This window comes from Psittacula echo, assembly GCF_963264785.1.
Source record: "Psittacula echo genome assembly, chromosome: 1".
In the NCBI taxonomy this organism is placed as follows: domain Eukaryota; kingdom Metazoa; phylum Chordata; class Aves; order Psittaciformes; family Psittacidae; genus Psittacula; species Psittacula echo.
In genome coordinates this window covers 137,864,374-137,889,421 of record NC_137735.1, presented here as the reverse complement: position 1 = coordinate 137,889,421, position 25,048 = coordinate 137,864,374, and the positions used below count along the sequence as shown (strand labels likewise).

The 25,048-nt window shown below is 40.1% G+C and overlaps 1 protein-coding gene across 4 annotated transcripts; it reads right to left on the bottom strand.

Moving 5' to 3' along the window:
* Positions 1-903: 903 nt before the first annotated feature.
* ERGIC2 (ERGIC and golgi 2) lies at positions 904-22,813 on the bottom strand. 4 transcript variants are annotated; one of them, XM_080628997.1, is made up of 14 exons: positions 22,435-22,813; positions 19,924-20,069; positions 16,953-17,061; positions 14,953-14,999; positions 14,038-14,108; positions 13,524-13,564; positions 12,712-12,813; positions 11,338-11,433; positions 9,539-9,594; positions 8,498-8,596; positions 7,626-7,723; positions 4,514-4,676; positions 3,550-3,574; positions 904-2,804 (listed from the first exon to the last, which is right to left on the bottom strand). In XM_080628997.1, the coding sequence occupies exons 2-14, from the start codon at positions 20,027-20,029 to the stop codon at positions 2,762-2,764; spliced, it is 1,056 nt and encodes a 351-aa protein (XP_080485123.1). In that variant the 5' UTR covers positions 20,030-20,069; positions 22,435-22,813; the 3' UTR covers positions 904-2,761. The 4 variants fall into 4 exon arrangements, with proteins under 4 accessions (XP_080485123.1, XP_080485124.1, XP_080485122.1 ...); XM_080628998.1 differs by lacking the exon at positions 22,435-22,813 and adding an exon at positions 16,638-16,764 and having other exon boundaries at positions 3,550-3,629; positions 19,924-19,941; XM_080628996.1 differs by having other exon boundaries at positions 906-2,804; positions 3,550-3,629; positions 22,435-22,812.
* Between the last annotated feature and the right edge of the window lie 2,235 nt (positions 22,814-25,048).

Below are 25,048 nucleotides of genomic sequence, written 5' to 3'. Positions count from 1 at the left end.
ACCAAAGAGCGTGGCAGAGCAGAGCCCAAACCACCCAGCTGGAAGTGGGGAAGGCTTTTTGCCCAAAAAGACAGCTGAGGGGGACAGAGTAATTGCACACAGCATGTTAGGAACACATCATATGAGGAGTCAAAACTTCTTCCCATGTTCTCACTCCTCAACGCTGTGTAAGAGCCAAACATAAAAATACGTAATTTTGACCATGTTTCCTGACCCAGAAAATGGTATTTTTTCATCTATCCTCCCTTTCAGGAGATACACATCAACACTGGGGCTTCCATTTCCCTTAGGACACCCATTCCTTTCATTTTTCTATACTACACTCACTTCTACACAATGTAAATAAGCATGACCAAAAGAAGTCACTGCTATAAACTACTATTTTCTCTGGAACACCCTTGCACATGCTGGTTAAGGTAATGACAACGTGAGGAACAAGCATAAGCAGTTCTAGTGCAAGAACCAACCCCCCTGTGGAGAGAAAGCAAAGAGCACAGCAACACAGGTTCAACTGATCCTGTATTTCCTTTGCAATGCAGCATCTCACATCTGGAAGTTGATCCCAAATTCTCTTCCTTTAAGCAACGAGCTGCCATGCAACTTTGCTCCTGACAGAACACCACAAATAGGTCACACAAGGATTTAAGACATACCAAGCCGCTTGGCTCTTTTATGTCAGAATAGAAAATAACATTTCAGTTCTGGTACAGAAATGTCAACCGAGGTCAGTATCTCCCACCAGCAGTCTGCTCCAGGCAGGTAAGAAACAGGTATCAGTACAAAGCCCAAAGCAGAAACAGTCCAAGCAGAAGTAGGGAAGAAACCTCAGAGGGAAATGCCAAAGAGAAATGGGAACAGAAAATGCACAGCTTTTGATTTTCTTGCTCACCGAGGGCAAGCTTCTGAAGCTGCTGCAGCTCTAATCGGTGTTAAACAAAGGCAGGGAAGAGAAAACCCCAAACCTGGCTGCCAACCACAAGGACACGGCTTCCTTGAACTTTCGTCATTCTTAACAGTTGAACTGAATAAAGATCCTTCTTCATTTCCCATGTTTTATTTAATACTTCACATAATTTCTTAGTTTAGAAAGCCCTTTGCTTTGCATAGCAAAATCAGCGACATTATTTACACTGTGCTCGTCACCAAGATCCAAGCGTCCTGTTGAGTACATCAACAGAAGTCAGTGAAATCTGACACCAAAGAGGTTTTTATTTTTCCATAATTAGCCCTCCCAATTGTAATATTCATTCTATGGTGAGTAAGGCCAGGCTCAGCATCATCTCCTAATGTATTATTAGATCAGTTTTGCTGAGAAGGAATCATATTATGATGTTTTCACCCTGCTGGAGTTAACTGCGACCACAGGTGCAGGCCAGCAGTTCAGCAGTAAGAGGATGTTCAGTTTTTCAAAGCACCATCTGCATTAATAACATTCATTCTCTGTAGCATATTTACAATATAAAATTGATACTGCTCTCCTCATTTATTTTACAAAAGCCTTCATGAACAGTACCAATTCTGCAGATCCCTTCTCATCATCTGTCTGTAGCATATTTACAATATAAAATTGATACTGCTCTCATTTATTTTACAAAAGCCTTCATGAACAGTACCAATTGTGCAGATCCCTTCTCATCATCTGTCTGTAGCAAAATGATTCACATTCCCTGAAGCCACCTACTACCAACTCCACCGCTCCCTGCCTGGGAAATGCCACAAATTCCATGTTTCTGCAGTGTTCAGCTGAACCAAGCCAGTTTCTTGCTCTTTTTTCCTCCCCCTTTCCAGGATTTACATACCATAACTTACACACTAGCAGCAGGGGTAAAACAAAGGTTCCAGCAAAACAATTCTTTACCAAGAAAAAGGAGTACAAAGATTTCCTGATGAGTCTTGCCTTTTACCAAAACTAGTGTCAAATGCCTTATTTAAAGGGCTTCTTATTCCAACTCAAAAAAAGTACACACTGGAACCCGTGTGTCAGAGCCCTTGGGCGCTCCCGTATTAACATCAGAAGAGACATTCTCACTGCTGGCAAAGCAGCTGTGTGAAAACACAGAGGAACTCCTCTGCTCCACAATGTTTCTTCCACCAAGGAATGGTGGAACTACAGAAAGGCAGTGGCTACGACCAGCATCACAGCTTGGGCTCCACCTTACTGTCCGAGTTCTCTCATCTCCCTCTTTCTTCAGGATTTTCCAGAATAACGCCCCACCAGTAACAACAACTTCTTAGCCTCCAGCCCCATCATTACAAAAGAACAAGAAAACCCTACCCCCAGGCTGTGCACCCAGGAGAAACCCAAGCTCTTCTGTCCCTCTTTGTCTGCTTCCTAGCCCTTCCATGCATCCCACTTGCACTCTTTTCTCCTTGGAGTCTGCCAGCCTTCTCAGGCACAGAACCAAGATCACTGAGAGGCTTCAGTGTCAATGGCAATCATCGCAAAGACGTTCAGCTCAACCGTGAATACTGTTTTGGCAGCAATGCTCCTTTAATCTCCAGAAGATGGTACACCTCACTGGTCTCACAACTTCCTATGACTCCACGTGCACTTAGAAAGACAGAAAATTACAGAAATTGTTTTGTTGGGTTTTTTTTGTTCAGATTTTCTTTTTTTGTGTAAAGGCTTCACTGTTTGCTGCCTGCCAGCACTGTCTCAGCATATTGCACAATGTTTTCTTTATTATAAAAAACTGTCTTCTGTATCAGGCAGGAAGAAAGAAAGTTTCCTCAGGAGGCTAATGCGTACTGTTGTCTGTAATTAGAGGTAAGTGGTTGCTTGTGTGGCCATCAGGAAGTGGGACCTAGTCAAACAGAAACAAAGTGTTATCAATGGCTTGTCCAAAAACAGAATCTCCCCTCCCTCCCCCAAAACACACACTTTGTAATTCTTGGGCATTTCTTGTATGCCTTTTGCCTGCTCTCAAATAAAAGCTACACAAATCTGCTTGTCTTCGCTCCTCTCTCCCACTCACATAGCCTTGCCAGCTGGCAAACTTCAAATTGGAGAGGAAGGCAGAAATCTTAAAGCCTACCTACAAGCTTAAATGGGAAAAAAAGTAAAATTAAAGCAAGTAATTGCTAGAGGAGCAATCCCAGTGGAGGGAACGGTGAAGACTGCAGTTTCACATCGCTTGGCAAGCCTGCAGGCTAATCAGTAGCAACACTGATTCCAGACAGCACACAGTGCTTCTTGTTTGGTCAGCAGGCCAAGCAGAAGAAGCATACATGAGAGATCCTGATGAGGCCTAGGAAAACATTTTATTTTTGCAGCAATATGAAAATAAAAAGAATGTAATAGCAATGATGGAGGGAATGTAGCAGAGAAACTTCTGGGAGACTCAGTTTCATTAAGTTTGCTTCTTGGAAAACCCCTTTCTTCCTTACATGTCAGGTTTTCCAGCTGTTTTTAAAAGCTGTTAAATCTCTGCTCATATGCATGTCAAGGGGAGGGTTCATTGCAAGCGTCTTAAATTCTGCTAGGACTGAGTCCCGACATTCTCAGGTAGCCGCACCACTTATTTAATACTTCGAGAAAGGTTTTCTTACCGATGTGGATTTGTAAGAGCCCAGTCTGAAACGGCAAAAAATAACTTCTACTACAAATCTTCCAAAACCATGTAAAATTCCTGCAATGCCAAACAAGATATACATTGTCACAAGCAGTTAAACTGTAGTACTCACAGAAATACTACAAGAAAACTCAACGTGATACTTAAATAGGACACAGTGCAATAAACCTGTATGTAAAGCTCTGAGAAATTAACATCAGAAAAAAGAAAACATCTAGGGCAGGGGAAATTCTAACATTCTGAAATGCATCAATGAAAGCTAAACCAAAAGCTATTCAAGCACATATAATCTCCTCTCCCCTAACTTCAGGGGTGAAAATACATTCTGTGGAACAGAAACATCTACTTTCAAAAGGCAGCTTACTTCAATTGCTCTCTTCAAGTGAAAGCCAAGAACTAACTTGTAATCAAGATACCCTATTATGTCTTGACTAATAAGTGAATTGCACCTTTTCAACTTAGTTTATTTTCTTTGAAGGAGCAAATCCTGCAGTACGTTGACAAACTACACAAGGAAAATCCTCCCAATTACTTTAGACAGAAATTTTATCTCAGTTTCTGGTACTGATTTAGTATTGGACCCCAGCTACAGGAAATATGCAGAATATCATAAGTTAGTGTGTGTGTATATGTGTATAAATAAAGATAGATTTCCAAGTGTGTATATACACACACACACACACACACATATATATATACTTGCTCTTCCAGAGGTAAATAAATTATGCTATAGCTACCAAAAGGGAAACAACCTCTCAGAACAGCAGAAAGAGCATACTGAGACACCAAAATGAATAGCTTTCCTTGCACATTTCAGTGCACACAATGGGCACTTCAACCTGCTACAGGTTCAGGAGTCCCCTGAAATTTACCTATAATATAATCACTATGACCAAAAAAACATTCTGATAGAACTTATGAGGGAAAGCACTGACAGTTACCTGTAGTTGAAAAAATTCCCCCAATAATGCCACAGAGCCTCACTAAGAACTGCCAGAAAGGCATATGTTCTTCTGTCACCGTCACCATCAGTGAACTGATATCGTATTTCATGAATATTCCTGACACCCCATGGCTGCCAGCTGCGTGGTTAATTACTCTTTCCTGAAAGAAGAGAAACACAAGTTAGTCACTTCTTATTAGTCCCTAGGAAAAACAATCTTAATAGATATGACAAAAAACTACTTAATCAGAGTTAACAACCAACAGAAGATCAGGGAACATGGAGATAGCTTTGGCCAGTACCTTCTAAGAGTCAAACATCACTAAATGACACTTTACTTTCCCGGTCACTCATCTTCTGTGCTGCATATTGATGTTCACTATCCTGCTCTGGTACCATCTGGTATAAAAACCCTCACGACTGTAACAGCCACAAAGCCAGAAGCTTACTTGCATGATATGTCTATTTCTGGCTGCACCCTTTCCGTTAACTGGTAAAATGGAAGAAAAGATAACTTAGACACCTCAAAATTTTTGTCAGTCAGGTCATTTCAAACAGTCACACAGCAAGAAATCCACCTCAATATAAACACCAACTAGCTTACCCTGACTACTCTAAACAGATCAGATGTCCCAGTCCTAATCCAGGACCTTCCATATTCTTGCTTGCCCAAATTCTTAAACCAAAAAGACATCAAAGAGGAGGATAGGGAGAGTGTGGCTGCTATAAATCTCTACTTTTATAAAAGGTTTCATGGGAAAAAAAACTCAGCACAATTTTATAGCAAACTTTTGAAAGAAACTTAATTTTGTTGTTAGCAAAAGGTGTTGATAAATGCACTGCCAGGTAAGGTTGGCTGAAAATGTACAAGGGCAGCAGAAAAGAACTTAACTGACTGAAGACAAACTCAGCTATATCTAAGCTAATAAGAGTAGAGAAGACAGACAAATAACATTGAGCAGAAAAGCAATGTATCGCAGCTCCATCCATCTGTAGATTTAACAGGCTGTGCCCAAAACCCATGCAGAATAAAGTACAAAATAAAAAAGCAGAATTCTGCTTTGGAAAATACAGACTAAGCAACTTCTCCAGTCAGCTACCATTGATATAAATCATATTGCTTCTTTGGCTACCAAAGTAAAGCGTGTCCCAAAACAATGTATCAGTTATGATACCAGGTCACAGAAACTCTCCAACGCTTTCTCTACTGCAAGAGTATGACAACAGTCAGCGTTAGAAGATGGATTATCAGGCATACCAGGAAGGAAGACTGAAGGTAGTTAACAGAACCGTGCCATTGGCAAGGGACAAAAAGCTTTTTGTTTGTTCTTCCTCTGTTGTTTCTCTAAGCCTTACTGGTCTTTTGAGGTCAAATGGTGAAAAAAGATATGAAGTTAAACGGAACACCCAAAACTCCACCCTCAAAAGATACACAACTCTTTTTCCACAGATGATTTTGGTCTGTTTCTACCTTCTGCTGCTACAGATTTCAGCTCTGATTGCTAAAACCTGCTGAAAATAACTAACCCTGCATCAGATATCTCAGTGAAGTCTTGCTAGAATGAAACGTTTAACTTAACACAAACACAGTATCTCAAACAGCAACAACAGTGGAGAGGGCTCTGCGCACCTTTCAAACTCTGATTCCCACTCTGTTCACCACTGGCAATTCAACCCCACTGTATTCACATTTTAGCCATGGATAGCTGACCACCTTTTCCCACATCTGCTTATGTATCTGCTCTTTTAAAATAAATGCATTAAGTTGTTCAGACAATAACTGTTACCAGTAGCCTTTTCCAGCTCATCTGCTGGGGGTATTTGGCTTTCAAAGGTAAAGACAAAGAAGTTTTACAGGCAACAGGGCTACCTCCTGAAACAGTGAGAGCAATCAAGTATGTAATGCCACTTTACCTCCACTATTCACATGCTTTTTCCTAAGCTACCTGTGACTGTGTTGCAACTTCCATAAAAAACTTCCACAAAAAAAATGCAGACCTAAGACTGCACAGTTAATTGACAGAAACCATCTTTATAGCACGAGAGAAAAAATGAATACAAGATGAAAAAATGCAGTAAGGATTTAGATAAACAGTAGACTGACATCTGGAAGATTAAGGAGTGCTTTAATTATAGAGATTGTGCAGAGAAAACATGAAGCAGACTGTTAGACCAGCAGGAGGTGGGAATATAATGCATTATGGAATTCCTCTTTATTCCAGTTTTCACGAGTTTTAGAGCAAACCTCTCCCGCCAGCGGTCTGCACGTCCCAAGCTGAACACCAAGATATCACCTCCATCTTACTTCCCCTTGCTATGTATTTTTCAGAAGCACAGCACTGAGTTGCGAGAAAATACAAAGACTTCTCCCTTGGAGAACACCACAAACTGTATTACAGTGAACTCCTAATCTCCGCCTTTCCTTCCAACCCAAGGCTTGCTTCTTACGTCTCACTTTATCTGCTGTTTTAGCTAAAATTTTTGCAAGTATTTTTTATTTCTTTGATTTTTGAATAGAAGATCAAAACAGAGTTTGGTTTCTGGAAATGAGACATGTAAGGTAAAGTTTTTTTTCTTATTTACAGCAGCCTTTAAAATTAGTACCTTATGATTTGCCCATGTACTATGCTGTAATAGGTACTTTCTTTATGGATTCAGAATTAAAAGCCTCTCCAAGCCCAAAAGTAGAAGCTCTCTAGCCTGAAGAATAATTGAAGCTGGTGGTCCAACAAAGGTTAAACAAGACAGCTGAGACAGAGATGCTTTCTGTGTGATTAGTTTTTCATACAAACTAGCTTTGTTTCCATTTCTAACACCACAAATAAGGTCATGACATTCAAGCGAGCTTCATTTTTTTATTGCTTCCCACACAGATAAAAAGCTAAAGGTGGATTAAATGTTCGTAAAGCTACACACAAGGCTATAGAGCTAAACCTAACAGAATGTCCCCAACATCCAGTGAAGTGGAAATGATTGCGTATCCACCATTAATTCTAACGTCCGATTCCAAAGAGTCTCTTCACACTAAAAGGAAAAACCACAGCACAACTAAGCCTCCATTTTCACATCACTGTTATATTTTTTTCTGCATGGTTTTCTGTTCTACTTACCCTTTCTGTCACTGAAAATTGATGCGTTTCTGCTGAAATTTTATGCGTGTGGAGTTTGGTTGGCACAACTGTGATGAAATACTGGAACATCTGGTTGTCTAGAAGAAAACAATTCTCACTGTTGAATTAAGTACAGAGTCATAGACCATCTGAGACAAGTAAATCAAACAAACAATATTTAAAATAATGAGCTAAGCCATTCACACTAGGGATGCTCCTCAAGGAGTCCCAGCACTGCCAAGACTACTTCAGCACCATCTGCATGAACAAAGTTAGTTTCTGTGGGCAAGGCCAGCATTACATTTGTACTAAGAGAAACATACTTTTACCCATGTAATGAAACGACTCATTAAGGTCAGGCCACTCAAAGCTTCAAATGAAACACACAGATAGTGTTTTCCAGGGCACTAGAAGTGAGCAAGTTTCTTACAGTCACATTCTGCATACATCTCAATGGTGGTTTGAATAGATTTTAGCCACTGAATTGTCTATACAATGCTGGAAGCCTTTGTAAACTGATTAGTTTTTCTCTTGGACAGATTTCGAAGAGAATTCTTCTAGAGCAATCAGCATGCTTACACGTTTACAACTGCATTATGTCTTCCTGCAATTCCTTAAGAGAACAAACACTGAACTACCGTAAGCCATTCTGGCTGGAACAGTCAACAGACCAACTGACTTTTGAGACAGTGGCAGTATTAGATGATTTTAGAGATGGCAAGTCAGAGGATAAGGCGTAAGTAGCTCTATGAAGTAAGTTACTATACTCCTTTATTTATACATGAGGAACATGAACCATGAAATATTTTAAATGTAATTATTGGAAAAATATAGAAAACAAGGTTATTTTTTTTTAAACACACAATACTTACGATCTGATGCTATTTTTTCTGTTCCATCCAAAGGATTTATAATTCCTGGAATAAGCTCTCCAAATGACAAATGATCTATTCTATGAGAGAAGTTATAGGCTGAAAGACAATACAGAAAAATTAAACATTATTAAACTATGAGATTCTGTACTTGGAGAAAAAGATGCACCCATTTCTCACATTCTCACAGTATTTCAAACACTGGCGTGCATTTTATTGCATTTGTGCCTATGACTGTATCACGTACACAAAACTCAAATAGAAAATATTTAACAAAGAAATTGAGTTTCTGTAGACAGAACTTACGAAACAAATTCTAACACTATCTGAAACCCTGAAGCTGAAGACAGTTAAAATTTTACGACAGGCAATCTCTAGCTGACCAAATACTTACTTTATTCTACAGTTCTTGCATGCAATGATATTAATAAGTCTAAAATTTCATAAATTATACGTACAGGGGAAGCATGAGGCAACTTCCAAGTTACTACCCTTGCCTGATTTTGCAAAAGTATTTAAGATCTATAATATTATACACTTGTCTGCCCATGAATCTGTTAACACATCTGGAGGTTTAACCAACACCAAGTTCATTTCTTACAGTGAATCACCCTCGCCTTGCATTAAGTATAGCAGCAACACACACGTAGTTTCTAGACTTATAACCTAAAAATGAAGTTTTTAAGGACAAAGGTCAGAAATTTTTAACCTTCTAAAAACAGATTTCGCAGGAAATAGGTTGCATCTACAGTAATGATAACACAAAAAATCTCAGAGGTATTTTGTTTTACACAGATACATTATGAAATTCCTGGTTTTCAGTCCAAAGTACCTAAAGATAATACTAATAGCATTAAACGTATGAAAGTAAGTCACTGCTGTGTCAGAACATTTCAATAAATATTCTTTATTTTCTTCTACAATGCAATTGCCCAGCTAGAACATCTTTACAACAGCAACCTATATTAACATGTAAATTAGGAGACAGCAGTCTGAACAAAATGATACTCGTTCATATGGAGATGACAGAAAAAAACTTACACTCATGGCTTACAAGGGCTGCCAAGTGTGCATGGCCTCGAGGGTGTGGTATTGCCCTAAAGAAAGCAAGAGATACGTTTTATGAAAAATCTGTTTCATGAATCCACACAAAAGACACGATTTTACTAAACAGAACTATGTAGAAAAATTACTTCTCCCTCTCTATCAATAAATGGTTTTCATATATGTAGATAGAAAATATGTGCATATATTCGTATTTTATGTATGCATAACATAACCTGTTCAAATATATAGAATATATAAAAGTTTCTAAAATACACATACATGTAAAATGTGTGTATCTATATAAAAAACAAAAATGACATTTGCATTACTGCCAAGTGCAGAGAGCCTGAATGACAAGGTACAGGAACAGCAGACTCATGCAAACCCTCTTACACAGAATTAGGGTCAAAACCACATCAAGCCACGAGGCTACTAGAAGCGCCACCAAGGCGTACTGTGAAAAGCTGTGGAACTGCTCAAGTGACTGATGAGAACTTTACCATACTTGCTGTGCTACTAAGCAAGTTAACTATGCTCTGTATTTGCTCCCTGACTAAGCAAATTAACTTCAGATCTGGACACTTATTTGTAGATCTGCAAAGAAAGTACAATGCAGAAGCTGGTAACAATGCAAAAAGGGGAGGAAAAAGTGCAAGTCTGTCTGGAAGAAACAGCCTGTAAAACAGTCCCTCAGCCACACTTCATTCCTACCAGCACAGCCAACAATGCAAGAAACTTTCCCTACTTAGGCTCAAGTTAAATCGTTACTAAATGCATGAAAGTTTTCGACAAATAAAACGCAGAGAAAGACCATGAGATCAGTCAAGACAGGATGACAGTAAATAAATAGGCAATAAGATACAAAAGGTGGCCAGTGAATAAAGCCATAAAAATAAACCTCAAACCAAACTACAAGACAAAGAGCAACTTGGTAGAAGTACAAATGTAATGATGGGCAAAAGGAAGCAAAGGAAAGCAAGAGATTATTAAGTGTTGCAGAACTAGAGACAGGAAGAGAGATGTGATGGCAGTAAGGCTGAAATGATCAGCTTTGACAAGAGCTTAGGAAGTTGGACATCTTGGGGCAAATCAGAAAGGTGGTACAAGACCAGACAGAAGTGACATCTGGAAAAATATTCAGACAAAACAGCAGCTGGAATTACATGTGGGTAAAATCAGAGAGTACGCATTGCGTGCTAAGATCCCTGGTGACAGAGACGGCAGGAAGACAAGTGAGGACAGCAGAACTGGAGAGCACTGAGAAGAGTTAGCAGAAGTTTGTATGTAGGGTATATAAGCTGATGCCATTGCTGAAGCGTATCAGAAAGCCTCTCCACAAATCAGGGTGAACTGGCATTGAGCTCCCTAACTATGGTTCTATAACTATGTTATCTCAGCAATGAAATGTCACATATCTATACTTCAATCATGTTAGTGAACTGCATACTAACAGAAAAGAGAAGTTTAGACAGGCCCAAAGAACGGAGGGAAGTACAAGCAATCCACTCTACATCATACACTTACAGAGAATCTATTTTCAAGAGTTTTCATCCTGTAAGACACTGGAATTCATAACCACTACACTGCAACAATGCACTGCACTGCCAAAGAAATTTGGCTTTAAACACTCAAGAACAGGTATCAGAGGGAAAATGATACTAAGCGTGTGTATGGGAAGGTTAATGAAAAAGAGTCGATAACTCAAAAGCGTAAAAGCATACACACACAACACACATGCACTATACAGAATGTAAAGTCAATTCGTTTATTTCCAGGAATTCAACAGAACATACTTGCCCACAGTTATGTGAAAGTTCCCTGCCACTTTATTGACGTAGAGATGGCCATGAATTCTGCATGCATCTGGAGACTGTAATGAATTATCTTCCCTGTTTAAACAAAAACCGCATAAAGAGTACTTAAGAACATTCACTGTCTATCAGAAATAACAGCAGTATAGTTAGATTTCTTTTCCCTAGCATTATCATTATATAACATCATCATCTACCTCTCCTCATTGTATTCTTCTGAAATTACAGCAGAGATGGTTGAAGGGAGGGAAACTAATAAAGGTCAGTTTGATGAAACCTGTAAGCTTTAGCTCATTACTTGTACTCAGAGATCTGGCCCACGAAGCTAACTTACGATACCTGAACATGTGAACAGAAAACATAAGACTGTCAGTGTATACTGCTGCCCTGGGGATTTTTTTTTCCCCAATTACTTCTAGCAAAAATGGTTCACTGGGGAAGTTTTAACGCTACAATGAACAGAACAAAACACATCAGTCACGTTAACAACACTGTAGCAAGTACAGCTTTAAACATTTATTTTTTATGAAACCTTCCTCTTCCCACCTTTGTTGGGATCTCCACACCTCAGAGCATATTTCCAAATCTGCTCCTTATGGTGAGATAAAAAAAATGTATTTTTAACCACATCTCAAGCATAAATACAGTCTCAAATACTGCACTAACAAGAATCACAGAGGCACAGAAGGGACTTAAATTAATCTGAAGACATCACTTAACTGAGGGGGAAAAAAAAAAATCCACATATTTTGAGCCCTCTTCAGCCTCGCCTTAGAAGGAAAGGATGTATTTGGTCCTCAGACAGGGAAATTAAAACATGGGAAGTGCATACACCCTTTTTTTGGTGTTTGCTTTGTTTTATTTATGGCTTGCTTGTTTGGATTTTATTGTGCTTGATTTATTTTGCTTGTTCTATTTATGGTTTGCTTGTCTAGTCACAGCTAATAGTAGGACTCTTAAAAGTTGCTGGACAGAAAGATATTCTTTCATTTTTAATAAAAGAAGAGTTTAGTATTGCTTTGGCATTACTAATTCACATTAAGGATGAAGCATCAGATAAAATGGACTAAAAAGGGGTGTATATATTATACATATGCACATACTTATAAATACAAATACAAAAGCTGGAGACATTCTCCAGGTTGGAAACCCCAGAGGCCTTCATAAAACAACAGCTCTCCAAAGCCAGTATAAAGTATGCTATTTTAAAATGTAATAAAAAGCATTTTAAAGCAAAAAAAAAGGCCTTCTCATCTTCTGGGCGGAGGTAAATCATACCCACACTAAAATGTGAAGTCTAATTAAATAGGGCAGGGGAAAGGGGGAATGATGACACAAAATTCCAATATTTCTCACCGTGGTGGCAGTGCTGTAGAAGCACTTTTAAAAGCACTTTTGAATATCACATCTTGAAGAGAATGTTCTTCCTGCAGCCTACTCTGAATTAGCTGCAGCATCCTAAAGATTACACAGACAAAGTGTGAAAGCATGCAACAGTAAAGCAAAAAATAACTTCACAATTAATTATCAGCTTCAGTTGCAGGATATAAATCAAGAAGTTAGCAAGGCTTATGCTGGTATTAAAGTGTTACATTAAACTTTGAGAATGGTTATTTTATACAGAGCTTACAGCTCTGGTATTCACAGCTGTGTGTGAATACTGAAACTTAGCCAGATTCAGGTTCTGTTACATGACTACGAGTATGGTGAACACACACATAACCAGGTTATTCTAGTTTAAATCATAAACAGTGTATCAATTCACTCATAAGAAAGACTAAAACTCATTTGCTTTTGCAAGAACTTGCCAATTTCTTACTATGGTTCAGCTTTGACATTTAAGCACCAAGCTATTACGCATCTGAAACCACAATTAAAACTTGGCTACCAAACACTCATTTGGAAACATAAGCTGAGTGAGTCCATACATCTTGGCTTGCAACTGCATGACCCAATTCCACAAATAAGACCAAAGCCAATTTTTTCCATAACAAAGATCTCAAATCATGAGAAAAGCAAATTAGTATCTTTTCACAGGTTTGCACTCTTAAATTACAAGCAGGAGCTGCTAGACCCAAGATACACTTCTGTCATGTGACTTAGGTGTACCTCAAAGTCACTTCCAGTACAAATAATATAAACCATAGACAGGCATCTCCGTACTTTACCTTTGCCACTCTTTTTGTTGTGGGCTGAGATCAAATACTACCTGAAACAAAAATAACACATCTAATAAAACATGCAAGAAGAATTGAAGTCCCATCCATGAAACCCAGAAGAGAATTGGGGTGCAGGAAGAAGCGGGAAGTTATAATCAACTTCACAACTGGTACCACTAACTGGAGTTTATGAAATGACTTTGCACTTTAAATAATACAGGTAGTGGTCAAGTAGGGAAATTTCTGTGTGTGTCCCTTGAATTATTCGCTTTTTTGCATTTGTAACTTTGGCATCTTTTCCTGAAGCTCTTGTAACTTAACAGAAATCCCAGTGCTTGCCTATTTCCCTAGCAAATTCCTGAGGCAAGCACTACAGACTTCACTCAAGAATGAGACAATACTTGGGGAGGTTCTGTGCAGTCCAACTGGGGTGAAAAAAACCCACAAGCAAGCAAACCAGCCCAGCAGTGATTTGCACAAAGTAAATAGCAATTTTTAAGTAAAAAGGTAAAAATCAGCTTACTGGTTCATAGATTAGCCCATCTGCAGAGGCAACCATTGTTTCTGCTAAATCCAGAACATCAGCCCCTACATCTATTTTAAAGAGGGAGAAAAATACGAAGTCATACACACGATCAGAAACAAACAAAAAACATTTCAAGTTGAAACAAAGTTTCACAGTACAGTGAACTTTCAGTATAAGTTCCTGTTTCTTCAACCTATCTAATCTTCAACATTAACTGATGCACAGTGACCAGAAACAAACTTCTAAAATTTGCAGTATTTTCTCCATGATGTAACACCTACAAAGAACTGTTATATGAACCACACATACAAGCTTTCTAGGATCTGTTATGCATAAATATTTTTCTTGTTTCATAAGCACTGAATACAAACCAAGACTATTCAAAACAGAAGATAACATTTCATTTTTCTCAAATTAAAAAAAACCCAGAAATTTTAATAATACACTGATGTACCATACTTAAATGGTATCAAAATAATAGTAGCATTGCCTTTAAGTAGGAAGGCCTCCGTATGTTCATGAGGACGATATTACCTGACGGTTCCAGTATTGTTAAACAGTAGACCAAATTAATATTCGTCAAGTTCATAAATAAATAAAAGTTGTGATAAATTCCTGCTGCTGTCGTGTCTCACAATGAGCTTTTAAGAATATTCCAGCTAGAGACTGCCTGGAACAACAGATGCTTTTCTTGCTGACAGACAAAGCAAAGTTCTGCAAGATGCGAATGAGATGGCAGAAATACTTTTCTTCACATCTCCTACTAATTCTTTCTGTGAGTCATACACCATCAAGATCATAAGAAATCTCACAGTTAACAGTATTCTGAACAACATCCAACTATATTGCAAGTAAATGCATACTCTGAAGACCCTTTAAAGTGTTTCAAAACTTCACTGAAGGAATACTTACATTGACACCTCATGGCAACTGTAATATCAATATTGATTCTTAACTTACTGGAAAGAAAAAAAAGGGCAAAAAGCTGATAAGTAACATTGAGCACAAGTATCAAAAGATGTATTACTAAAACCCTCAGATTACTTGCAGAAACACAGTCAAATAACAAAGTTTACACCAATATAAACTTAAGCTGTTTAAAATTTGGGTGAATCAGATGGGCTTTTTAATTATTAAAAGTTCTTATGCCCACTCGTTACTTAAGAGATAAAAGCATCAGATTGCTCTGTTGAGTTTTACTCTGAAACTCCTAACAGATTTTCTGGAAATATTACTGGCCCAAGAGTTTGTCAGACTCTTATCAAGAATATACAGGTTTCAGTATTTTACACTTTTTTTTTCCCCTCATACAACAGTGCAATAAATTCCACAGAATGCAGTAGATCAGGACAATTCAGGAGTTACAAATCTAAACCCGAGTAAATACTTAAGCATCTTTCTCCTGTCTGTCCTTAGACAGGCCACTCTATTTCCGATCCTAATCAGAATTCCTCAGGACATTAAAGATCAGGCTGAGAATTTGCTAAAGCCAGTTCCCAGAAAATGCTGCCATGTCATAAAGATTGATGGTTCTGCTAGTACTGCTCCTGGAAAGACCTGTTTTCTCAAAACCATTCCCATAATAGCAAATTGCCTTGTATGTTAAGACCATTATCCAGAATATTTCCATTAACAAGGGAAGGTAAAACATAATTCTTCCTAACACCCCAAAAAAATCCATCATCTCAGAAGCCTGATTCTGTGGCATTCCCTAATATTTTGGCCATTTCCTATTGGTTTTCATGTTAGTTTCATGAAAGCAATTTAAACTACAATTAATGAATCCCCTCACTATAATCACATGGTTCTATCACCTCCTGGGAGCTTCTGGGAACTGAGCTGACCACCAGCTAATCATGTAAGCAAGGGATTCAACACTGGCTCAACTTGAGATGGGACATGATCAGCAGACAGAAGAAAAGCAGTTAAAGTGATACCAATATCCATTGTTTTAACCCCAGGCTGAGTGACTAGCCCACAAGCCAACCAGAAAACCTGCAGCAGGACATCTCCCAAGTCCCATAATAGTCTCTGAACTGCTAGACTACCCTTCCCACATGATAGCTTCACTAGGGAAATAACCTACTTCAGCAAAGATGCTTTCAAAAAAGGCATTTTCAAAATGTGAAATTCCCATCTGGATTTACTCTGAGTTTTTGATGCATCTCCCTTAATTTCTCATAGTTTTTATTTTTTCATTACAGAAACCTTTGGTATTTCTGATGTACAAGATACCCAATTAATACATGTATCTTTAGCTTGTTTCCACAGCAACTAATCAAACAGCTTTTAAATTTATTTTTGTTCTAGATGCATGATATTTATACGTGGTCAGTGCACAAAATCCCCATGGGCTCATGGCTGCCTGACCATCCAAGAAGAAAGCTGAACACAGACCAGACAAGCACATGAAATCAGCAGCAAATGTATCTTCAGCTGATCTAAGGGCCTGGAACTGGAGGCAAGATCAGTAGAAACCTTTAGATAACACAGTCAAAGTTCTGAGTGCCAGAGGTTCACCTCCAGCAGCACAAAGTATAATGGTAATAACGACTGTATAAACTAGAGTAAGCATCATGCAAATGTAGTGGGTTTACCTAGCTGAAGTGGAGTTACGTATTACAATGTCCTCTGAATTGTGAGCAAATAATTCCTCAAAGGACTCCTTCACCAACAAACCTACACTATTTTGACTTCTTTGTTGCATAAGTTTCCATTTCTCTTCTTCATGCATTCCAGAAAAGAAAAAACCAAAAATCAATCAACAGAAAAGAAAAATCAAGTCTCTTTAGTACTTCATTTTTAATTTCAATCATAAATTGTTTGTAGGTCACACAAACATTTTAAACCTATTCTTTCCTGAAATGCAGACAACTTAAATTTTAAAAGGAATTATAATGAATAGAAATTACCTCGTAAAATCCTTGTCTACTTCATATTCGTATTTCATCCATGTGTCCCGATACACCATGAACTCCATTACAGTCAGGAAAGCTATAGTCGTAAATGCTATCAGAGAAACTGAGTGGCCAAAAGCAAAAAAACCAGAAGTTTAGATTGTGAGAAATACTATACAGAAACATAAGCAGAACAAAATTCTGATGTTGCAGAATCTGAGCATTACCAGTACAATACTGGTATGTTTGATCTATGAATTCATAAGCTACTTTCAAAATAGTATTTGATTTTACGTGGGAGGGGAAAAGAACAAGTCCTACCTTTGCATCAAGGAAGAACCTTTGATATTAAGTACAATCAAATACTAGAATGATGAGGAGGTTGTGAAATCCCTCTGTGGAAGGTTTAAGAACTAGATCCTCCTCCACATACAAAAGAAAATGCCCACAGATGTCAGGGATGGTCTAGGCAAACACAATACTGAATTCAAGCATGAAAGAAGGAGAAGGTGCACCTTGAAGTCCCTTCAAGCCTCCACTTGTCTACAACCTAAGCTTTTGTAACAAATTTTTTATATCTAGTTTTAGAGCCAAGAAGCTAGCAGACAAGAAAAATACATGCACTGTCCAGTTAGAAAAAGCTGCCCTGATTGTATTACTGGTGTACAGCTGCATAGTCAGGACTCCCACCCCAGTATTGTAAACAATTCTCCCTCTGGCCATAAGCAACACGTGGCTATCCATTCTACCAACAGCTAAGTAAGTGAAGAACGGATCTGAAATTGTTTTTCAGAAAAAACTAACTGGTATGTTTGAATGGTATATGTGCATCACTTATCTCCAAAGCAGCCTATTCATCACACTTGCAAAGTTGTGCAAAGGGAAGATCATCCTGCTACCCACAGTCAGAAACACAGAAAGAGATGCTCAGAAGCGCTTGTTATATCCCTTGTATTAAATCACAGCTTTAAACTGGAAAAAACCTTCAGTTACGGAGCACAGTAGTGATTTGTACAGCTTATTGATAGGATATGTTTTCCATTTGCAGGATATTTGTTTTCCATTATGTGGAGTATTTCTATGGAGTCTGTGAAGACCAACTTGGGAAAAAACAACCCTATTGTTCATAGGCTTCAACTCACTACACAGCGGTCTACAGGCCAGACAGAGGTGGCAGCAAGGGGGAATAAACATGCTGTCCTATGGAAACCATTGACTGTTGCATTGATCAGCAACATTTCAATCTCCAGCTTTCAGCTGAAGCTGTGCAACAATTATATATGTGAAAAGCTTCATGTCAATGCATACTGTGAAAGCAGATCCAAGAAACAGTGAACTATTCTGGCTACCAATTTCCTTTCAGATCCCAGGAGGCCAGACTCACCACAGCTATGCAACAGAAAAGCTGGAGCCATACTGCCCATCCAAAGCCACAAGGAAACAATTAGAGCTGTAGCTGCTTTCTGGGTAATTCTGAGCAAAGGTATCAGTGGATCTGAACACGAAGATAAAGTTTTACAGTTTCCAAAGACAGATCCTCTTTTCTGAAGACTCTCCCAGCCCCAGAGCTGGAGTCTAAGCCTGTATGAGAGAACAGTACTTCTTTTGCAATGGGTGTGAAGGCATTGAAAGTCTGAGAATACTCTTGGTATGTTTTGCATCACTATCACACCAGAAAGTAAGCCTGGCACTTTAATCCTGAATGAAACAGGAATATTATATACAGATTTTATAATGGCATAGAATAAGACAATATTATATTGTCATTTTTAAGGTTACTGGGATAAACGAAACAATGCTAAAGCAACTTCTGGTGCTGAGAAATCCTTAAGGCACCCTTCACCAAAGTGAGGTTCTCTCTGAAGGATGGTGCTACACTACAAAAAAAAGGAATTTTTAAACAATCATTGTTTTTCTGTGAATTGCAACATAAAAACAACTTACTTGCTTTTTCAGGAGCTGGGACTAACATTAACAGAGTTATTTCATCAGCTATTAGAGATTATTTTATATACAACAATCCTTTAATTATTAACAGCACAATTCAGGAAACACAGCAAAGTAATACAGATCCTTGTGATATTTACCTCTACAAGTGGCATAATGACTTCAAAAGCTTATCTGTAGATTGCAATTGCTTCTTGTACGTTTTATTCAACTGAGTTTCAGACATAATCGTACATGAGATATTTTAATCCTCCATTTCAAACTAACTGCTAGCAGCTTCCTATCTAACTGCAAACTCCAATAGTCCAACAGATGAAGTCATTATTTGCAGATCAGGCTACCTCTAACCCAATCCAAGTTAAAGGCACAATTTTCTGCTCAAATACATATAGAAAAGGTACTTGTTACAGCTACATCTTTTTGAGAGAAGTTCAAGTGTCTAATAAGGGCAGTACAAGCACATGCCTTGGAGTGAAGTTTTCAGTTCTTCAAAGGGCTTTCCTTATTCTTGAAAATCAACTACACCTTCAGGACAGAATGCTTTAGGAAGCTACTTTTCATCCTGATGCTTAACATAGCTCTTAAACACCTCTAGAGAATGCTTTTCGTCTTTTATGGAAGCACAGAGTTGAATCCAACCTGCATTTCAACTTATGGTGACACAGTCTCACCCAGAAACAAGGGCTTAGCGAGACAAGTGAGAACATTTTATTCCAGCCTTGGCACAGTGCTCTTCCAATCGTAATTGGTTACAAGTTTTTAGAATGAGCCTTTACATTGGTTGAAGTCTCACCCACCAGGTTCACACAAAAATCTCCCTTCAGATGAGTGATGAATGCATCTGCTTGGATAAGAGACTATGTTTACTCGAAGACGAGTTCTGTCAATCCACAAAAGAAATCAAGAAACCTATTTTGCCTATTTTCAAGTGAACAGAGAGAGATGCCTGTCTTACTCCTGTTGAACTCTCTACTCCCAGAGCACGCTGTACTGAGCTAACAGCCAACATGAATCACAGCAGCATCCCAGTAAGGCCTACCTGTGCCTCCACTCGCTGAAGTCTCCACATAGCTTTCAGGAACCTTTGGAAAGGCATCCAATTCTTTCACCAAATTCAAGGTCTTCTTTCGATTCAGTCGCCTCATCTTCAGCAGACTCCTCCACCTCCTCCTTCATATATTCCCTCTGATTTGAGAATAAATTGTGGTGATTACAAGACAAAAGTGATACTTCTCAAATTATCTATAATTATAAAGCAATAATGAGGTAATTAAAATCTAAGAAATATGTTTCAAAAAAACACATGCTAGGCAAGTGGATGATCACTCTTGCTTCAAGCAAACTGTTTAAACTGGCCTGGACACTGCTACTTAAATTCCAGGCGCATCCAGCACCATTTAATTACTATGGTTAAAATTCAATATACCCCATAATAAGAATTAAACAAACAAACAAACCCAGTCCTGAAGTAAGCTTGCTGACCAGACCTGACAATGCATGGAAGTCACTGACTTAGCAGGGAATATCTAATAGACTGCATAAACTCAGGGGGATGTTAAACTGCTCTGGGCTCCTATATTCAGCTAACGTGTGCTAAAGCAAAACAAAAAAGGAAAAATAAAGGTGCATTTTGCATTTTTTACAGCTGTAGAATTTTATGGCCATAATAAAATCCATGGTTTTTTCCCCTATAAAAATGCCTCCCAAAGCCAATAAAATCTCAAATCCTAGCTCCATCCTTCAGACTCTTTTTTGACCACACATGATCTCTGCTCCACTTGGAGCTGTTGATACATTAAGCAGCAGGATGCTGAGAGAAGCAGCCTGCCCAGGAAATACTTTCTTAAACTGTTTCCAAATCATGCAAATATGCTCATAACCTGGTCCCAACAATACATTGCGTGTTTTAACAGGTTGGCACTGCTGTTTTCCTTCTGAGGAAATGCTGCACTTTGCCCAGAATTTCTGAAGCTATGAAAACCATCGTGCATTTACTGTATTCTGAGGACACATCATATTATTGTTCCCTATTTAAATACAACAAGGAGGCATGCTAACCTACACTGCCAACATGCGAGAGGATCCTCATTGTCTTGTAGACAAATGTTACCTCATCTCCCCTTTCAAGAGCACATCAAGTCTCCAGCGTGCCCTAGTGAAATTGCTCAAGAGTTATTCCCTGCTCTGCCCCTCCCTGGTGCTGGGCAGGCTCCGTACTGTGCAACAGCAAAGCAATAAGCTTTATGGGAAATGGAAGTTCACAAGTGAAGTATCACTATCCATGCCTGCAATCTCCTCACTATACAAATTCACTTCAGACCCAGTGAGAAGGTATAGACCGCACTTGGTGGAGCATCAGTCAGGTTAGCCTGCAGAGACCAACAAAATGATCCTCTGTGTGTTGCAGAAGATTCAAAGAAATCACAGTTAAGGTGGGCAGAGAAGATGGGTGCTGGACCAGAACTTTGGTTATACAGCATCAAAAAAAAACCAACAAAAAAACCCACAACAAACAACAGGGAAGCAAGGTGCTACCCTTACTAGACTACATAATTGTGTTTTAAGAATTATCTCAAGTCAATTCAGAGTAGCTTAAGGAAAAGCTGGAAAACTGGTGCACAGACATGGCAAAGCAGCTGCTTGGACACAATGACTGGAGCTACAACACTTGTTAGCACAGAGGGAACACAGGATGGGACTGCCTGCTGTCCTACACCAAAGTGAATTTAGCACTTCATTTTCCCTATGTCTTCTCTGCTATCACATGTGTAGAAGCACATCATGTGATATAGAAGGAGCATTTCCATAAAATAAAATTAGAAAATTTGAGAGCACTTTACTAAGAAACTTTCTAAATCATCTGCATCAATAAGTATACAGATTTGTATAATCTAGCTAGAAGTATTCACTTTGTTCATTCATTTCTTTAATCCCACAGACTCACTTTCTGTTACAAACCACAACAGACATCTGATAACTCCCCCTGCCCATCTCACCACACACACCTCAAAAACACCAAGTATAAAATTTGGAATCTATTGCTACTTAGGTAATACATTATTAATCCAAAATCCAATTGCATGTGTGTATATATATATATAAAATTATAAGATTTTTTTAAAAAAAAAAAAAAAAAGCACAGTGCAAACGCCACTCAAAACCATAGCATCCATAGCCCACCCCACCTGAGGGGCTCGGGCAGTTTTCACTGACTCGGACAACTTGGAAGCAAAGCCGTGACCGGAGCTGACTCGCGCCCGAGCACCCGCACCCACACCCGCGGTGCGGCCCCACGCCTGACTCCCCTCCTGGGTCGGCCGACCCCCGCCGGCTGCCCGCGCCGAGGGAGGCCGCAGGAGGCGGCGGTCAGCTCGGAACCCACACGCCTATGCGGGCCGCGGGAGCTCCCGGCCGCCGCCGCACTGAGGCAGCCGCAGGCCCGCAGGTAGGCACCGGGCAACCGCGGAACGGGACAGGCCGCACCGGGCGGCCAAAGCAAGGGACGGACGGCACAGGCCGCACCGACCACCTCGCTGCCGCCCTCCCCTACCTCTCGCTTCTCTCGCCGTTACCCAGCGCCGCAGGCGAGGCCGGAGAGGGGAAAGGAGCCGTAACGCCCTGCTCGGCGCCCGCCACGCTGACCATGGCAGCGCGCGTGGCCCCGTGCGGGCTCACTCCCCCACCGACGCCCGGCGGGAGACACAGGCCGACGGGAGCGGCGGCGGCGCCCCGCCCGCCCCGCCTGCGCGCATGCTCGCCGCCCCACGGGCATGCGCCACCAGCCGCGGTAGCGGGTGCTGCTTGAGGGAGCAGCCAGTCGGCGGCCCGGGGACCGAGGTGGGGTCAAGGCAAAAGCGCGCTCGTAGATCCAGCAGATGCCGTTCCCCGCCCGTGCGGCGCAGAGGCTGCCGTAACGCGAGTGCGGCCCGCTGGGCCCCTTCGGTGCTGAGCCCCGGCGGATGCCTCAGGCGACTGGGGTTCGGAAACTGCGGCTGCTGCGACGCTGGGCTTAACGCAGCCAGCACAGGAACGCCAACGGGGGGAACGTACTGCGCCGAAGAGGGCAAAACGGGTGTCGAGAAGAATTTGTGAAGCTGCAGGTTACCGAGTGATCGTTTGAAGTGGTGCATATCAAGTACCTTCAAAAGCACTGTAAGCTGAGGGCAATGTTTGGGAAGAGGCAGTATCTTTCCTTAGGTTTTCTACAGCGGAAAAGGATTCAAGGCAGTGGGCTATAGTAGTGGGGAAAGACAGATTTTAAGCTCACAAGCCAGTTTTCAGACCTGAAGTGAAAAAAAGATCTTGTGCCCAAGATCTCCATTTGTTTCCCTGTGTTGGTGGAGCTGCCTCTTGCCACAAACCTAACCCCTTAGTAACAGCAACGTTAATCTCCATATTTTTCCTTACAGTTGCAGCAATTCATTCTCTCTGCCAGCTTCCCCTCTGGGGCTTTACAGTTGTGCTGCTACCAAACCAGACTTGCAAAGTCGTTACTGTGGGGCTACATTTATGTTGCTGCCACCAGGCACTACAGCCAAAACGAGAGCTCTCCAATGTCTTCTGGGAAATATGAACATGTTAGTGACATTACAGTTATTCAAGGAAAAGTGCTTCATGTAAGATTTAAAGATATATATACACCAAACATTTGTATTCATACACCAGAAAAGAGAGACACTGAAGACTCCAGTGGTGTTTTTGATGAGGCAAGTAAATCAAACTCACACCCCAGCACCACAGAAAGTGATGAGTTTCACAGCATTCATACGGATTTGCACTTTGTAATGGTTTAGAGGGAAAAGTAGATCCATGACAAGAGTTTCAAGCAGCATGCAAAAGTATATACAATTTGAATAAGAAAACCCTTTGTCTGGATACCTACAGCATTAGGGAACAAAAGGAACCTGCAAATGAGAAAACAGTACAGATTCAAAGAGTAACTTTTGTTTTTTAGGGATAGGCAGTGGGTTTCAAGGAACATACAGGAACTGATCAGTCTGTTGTGATCATTTTGGCAACTATAATAACAGATCAGAGGTCAGAAAGAAAAAGGGGGGGGGGGAGAGAGAGAGAATGATACTAAAAGCGAGAAATAACTAGGCCAAAAATATATTTATCTGTATATTTGCTTCCTCATCTTAGAAACAGCAGGAAGCTTTAGCTACAGCACTTAAAGCTCTTATATTGACATGTGAGTGCTCATAGGGTATAATTCAGCAGCCAGGGATTTTGCTGGCTAAGCCCTATTTTCCCTTGAAATGCTGTCAGCACTGAGGCCTGGAAAGAGCAACTGACAGATCTTGTTATTAGCTGCGTATCAGAGATGCTCAACAGATGTTCTTACAGGCTATGAACTAAAGCAACCGAATCGGCTCACAGACAAAAAACGGCTTTGGTATTCAATTTTGCATCGAGATGCCTCTTACATCTTCTGGCTTGGGACAAAACTGCTTGCAGCAGTTTGTCCTTACAAGGGAAAACACAGTAAGCATTTTTCAGAATTTAAGAAAAATAGAGAAAATTATATAGTGAGAACACTGCATTGCACAGACACTATGTATTTGCGTGCCCTGTGCTAAAAAAAATATTAACAGTGATCATATTGCATCCATCAAGTGCCAGACTATCCTAATTCAAACTGTGCTCCTTACCTTATGCCTTTATGTGTTTTCTGCTCTCCTGATTAGACTCAATGGTAGCCTACAAGCACCTGCCAGGAGCCTGAAGGGATCAGGGAAGGAAGGAGAAACCCAGCTGTCAACTGCAAGCCATGTAGGCGAGGCAAGGGGCTGCCCTCACATACACACCTCGTTTCACGTCGGTATTTAACAAGATGCCAAAGCACCCTGAGATTTGAGTGTAGTCATCTGTGTAAAAGTACAGCTGCCTTCCCCCCAAAACACAGCACTTCTTAACTTTCATGAATTTATGAAGTCCCTTGATGTGTGCAAAGGGAGGAAACCACATAAGGTGTCTCATATGTCAAACCACAACTGAAGCAGGACAGAAAAAAATAAATTCCAGAAATATTAGGCTATGAAGCACATTGATATCAAAGACGGTAAAAGAGATGGTAGACCAAAGAGGAGGAAATGTAAACCATTCACAGATACCCCGCCCTGCACTTCAACACACTTCAGCGTTAACATGCTGGAAGCCGTGTG

Coding starts and splice junctions, on each gene's coding strand:
- ERGIC2 (XM_080628996.1), bottom strand. CDS start 20,029: ATGAGGCGACTGAATCGAAAGAAGACCTTGAATTTGGTGAAAGAATTG. Junction 15,000..16,952: donor GTAGACAAGGATTTTACGAG/GTAATTTCTATT, acceptor TTTTCTTTCCAG/TAAGTTAAGAATCAATATTG. Junction 12,814..13,523: donor CAACAAAAAGAGTGGCAAAG/GTAAAGTACGGA, acceptor TGTAATCTTTAG/GATGCTGCAGCTAATTCAGA.